A 1056-nucleotide genomic window follows, 5' to 3' on the forward strand; every position below is an offset into this window, starting at 1 on the left:
ATCCACAAAAGGGCAGTGATTGATTCAAGGAATTGAGAAGTCCCGGCCAGATCAGGCTTCAGGCAGGTAATCCATCTCTCCATTATCTGACTCTGCTCTTCTCTGTGTTGATTAATCCTCCCAAAGTCTCCCGAGCTCTCAGAAAGACAAACAGCAGCTCCGTACTAACTTTTTTTTTTGAAGGTTTCAAATGTATTTTATTTCTTCAACTATGCTATATTTTAATGAGCAGCAGAGGGCTTAAATGACAAGTTGATTTTGAAACAATTTTGTATTACAGTACCTTTGATGGCTACTCATCATTCCACTCTTTTGGAGCGATTCTGCCGACAGGAGCTAAGTTCCATTCTATTCCAATCTGTGTGGCTATAAACACCCATGGAACAACACAGAAAGCGGTCCCACTGGCTAGTGTGGTGTTACCGTATTTGTCATGGAAAACTTGTGAATGATTTTCGAGGCTCTGTCGTGACCTAATTTGTTGAATGCTTTGAATCTTGAACCTATTTAGTGCATTTCTGGTCAAGGGAAACATGATGAAGATGTAACAGGACTGCCGTTGATTGCAGCTGTCAGTCTATTTCCTTGCAAAGAGACCTGGTAAGAACTCTGAAGCCCAGATGCTCTCCTCAGAAAATTCAAGATTCAGATTCCGGACTTGAGAAAAGAGTGGAAGACATGAGTGAGACCAATGACGCCACAGACGGCACCGAAGCCACAGCACACACGCAAGATTCTACCCTGTTTGCCACCCTGAGGCTTCATGCAGAGGGAACAGCCCCTGCAGAATGACAAAGAACAGTGTCCAGTCTTCATTTTCCTCCCTACTCTGTGCGTGTCTCTCTGCCTTCAGAACCTCCCACATAGTATCTATTAAGAGTTGTGATCTTTGAATGTAGAAAAGGAAGTACCAAATCCAGCCGTGTCTGAACACCCCTGAGCAAGTACAGTGTTTTGCAATTTGTGTATATCCTATGTGTGCAAGACAGGGTCAAACAGTGAGGAGAAGCCTTTCCTTTCACGGTACCTGTTCAGCTCCACGGTTTTATGTTAGAC

The 1056-nt window shown here is 43.8% G+C and overlaps 1 protein-coding gene across 1 annotated transcript; it reads right to left on the reverse strand.

Annotated features, from left to right (window-relative positions):
* Positions 1 to 292: 292 nt before the first annotated feature.
* Positions 293 to 535, reverse strand: LOC112823023 (cytochrome c oxidase subunit 7B2, mitochondrial-like). The gene has a single exon (XM_025870559.1). It carries the CDS (start codon positions 533 to 535, stop codon positions 293 to 295), a length of 243 nt encoding a protein of 80 aa, XP_025726344.1.
* Between the last annotated feature and the right edge of the window lie 521 nt (positions 536 to 1056).

Source organism: Callorhinus ursinus, unplaced genomic scaffold (assembly GCF_003265705.2).
Source record: "Callorhinus ursinus isolate GAN/ISIS: 27379988/994484 unplaced genomic scaffold, GSC_fseal_2.0 scaffold5, whole genome shotgun sequence".
In the NCBI taxonomy this organism is placed as follows: Eukaryota; Metazoa; Chordata; class Mammalia; order Carnivora; family Otariidae; genus Callorhinus; species Callorhinus ursinus.

Coding starts and splice junctions, on each gene's coding strand:
- LOC112823023 (XM_025870559.1), bottom strand. CDS start 535: ATGTTTCCCTTGACCAGAAATGCACTAAATAGGTTCAAGATTCAAAGC.